Source organism: Eimeria mitis, genomic scaffold (assembly GCF_000499745.2).
Source record: "Eimeria mitis Houghton genomic scaffold, Emh_scaff8538, whole genome shotgun sequence".
NCBI lineage: Eukaryota > Apicomplexa > Conoidasida > Eucoccidiorida > Eimeriidae > Eimeria > Eimeria mitis.
In genome coordinates this window covers 1-1,817 of record NW_024016392.1, presented here as the reverse complement: position 1 = coordinate 1,817, position 1,817 = coordinate 1, and the positions used below count along the sequence as shown (strand labels likewise).

At 41.7% G+C, this 1,817-nt stretch overlaps 1 protein-coding gene across 1 annotated transcript; it reads left to right on the top strand.

Annotated features, from left to right (window-relative positions):
- Positions 1–207: 207 nt before the first annotated feature.
- Positions 208–1,216, top strand: EMH_0095250 (uncharacterized protein; the record flags this gene model as incomplete). Its single annotated transcript, XM_038023182.1, has 2 exons — positions 208–226; positions 282–1,216. 2 exons carry the CDS (start codon positions 208–210, stop codon positions 1,214–1,216), a joined length of 954 nt encoding a protein of 317 aa, XP_037879036.1.
- Between the last annotated feature and the right edge of the window lie 601 nt (positions 1,217–1,817).

Genomic DNA, 1,817 nt, shown 5'->3' with positions numbered 1-1,817 from the left:
AAATTCACAGCAATTCTCCAGTCATTGATGTGCAAATTGCAATCAATGAAGTTGAAATAGAAGGGAAAATCACGAATTCAGAAACAGAACCAACGAGTGGTGGGGCAACAGTCCTGAGTGCGTCCATAAACCCTAAACCCTAAACCCTAAAACCCTAAACCCTAAACCCTTAACCCTTAACTCTGAATCTGACACGGACATTCGCTAATGGAATATCAGCGCCCAGGTAGTTCTTGGGGTTTAGGGTTTAAGATTTAGGGGTTTGAGTTTTGCTTTCGCAGGCAGCGAAACTTCTACTGGAGATGAAGAGGAGGAAGATGCACCAGCAGCAGAAGATATATATGGTAACACAGAAAAACATATGGAGGAGGAGAAAGGGGAAAATGTATCAAGCGAAGAACAAGAAGAAAGAAGAGAAGCAGAAGCCAAAGTAGATTCAGCTAAGAACCCTGGTACAAGTGCATCCGATGCAACAGCAGCAGCAGCAGCAGCAACAGCAGCAGCAAAAGAAGCAGCAGCAGCAACAGAAGCAGCAGACGAAGCAACAGAAACACCAGCAAAAGAAACAACAACAGATGATGATGCTTCTCTACCCCCAAGAGAGAAACTTGAATCAATGCTGAGGAAAGCGCTGGGGGGCCGAAGCACATTGAGACAAATAAGGAGCCTCTTGCGCTCTCATGACGATGAAACAAATGAAGATGAGTCTACGAAATTAAACAATAAAAATTTGAATAAGAATATTCATAAACTTGAACAAGAAAAACAGAAACACTCACCCACAACCAGCGAAAACAAACCACCATCAGCTTCTTCTCCTGAGACGGAACAGCAGCAGCAACAGCAGCAGCAGCAACAGCAGCAACAACAGCAGCAGCAGCAGCAGCGGCAACCGAAAGATAAGGATGAAGGAGAAAAGAAAGAAAACAGAAATAGAAGCGAAAACACTCAACTGAAAGCTGAGGAGGGGGAGGGGTCAAAGGGATGCTGCAACGCGGCGCATAGATCAACGAGAGAAGAAGAAAAGGCAGAAAAAGAAGAAAAAGAAACAAATAAAAAAGAAGAAATTGATGAAAAAGATATTACACTCGCGGCACCCGTGCGTACACTTGTAGATAACCCATACTTTGATCCTCGTCTTCTGGAGGAAGAAGAATTTCTAGGGTTTAGAGAAGGCGACGTCATTCTCTCTATTGGCAAATACAGTAAACCCTAAACCCTAAACCCTAAACCCTAAACCCTAAACCCTAAACCCTAGAGACTCTACAAACACACTCGTACAGTATGAAGAACAGGAGATGAGGCAGTGGAATCATACATAACATACAATAATACAGCATTATATAATAAACCCTAAACCCTAAACCCTAAACCCTAAACCCTAGGAACAAGCACGTATAGTGTAAATAACAGGATATGATGTAGTAGAACCATGCAAACCTCACAGTAATATATCTTGATACACTAAACCCTAAACCCTAAACCCTAAACCCTAAACCCTAACAACACGCACTAAACTTCGCTCTACAGAAGAGAAATGTCTCAGGCAAGCATTGCGTATGCACGGGGCTTTAATCTTAAACCCTCATGATCCAAATGCAACCAAAACCCTAAACCCTAAACCCTAAAACCCTAAACCCTAAACCCTAAACCCTAGAAAAGATGGGTTTTGTATGTGTTGCAGATGTGGCGGACGATGGAACGGTTTCTTTTCGGTGCGTCTATTGTTATTGTCGTTTTGTTTTGTTTTTTGTTTTCTTTTTTTTTGTTTTGTTTGTTTTGTCTTTTGTTTTCTTTTTTGTTTTGGTTTTTGTTTT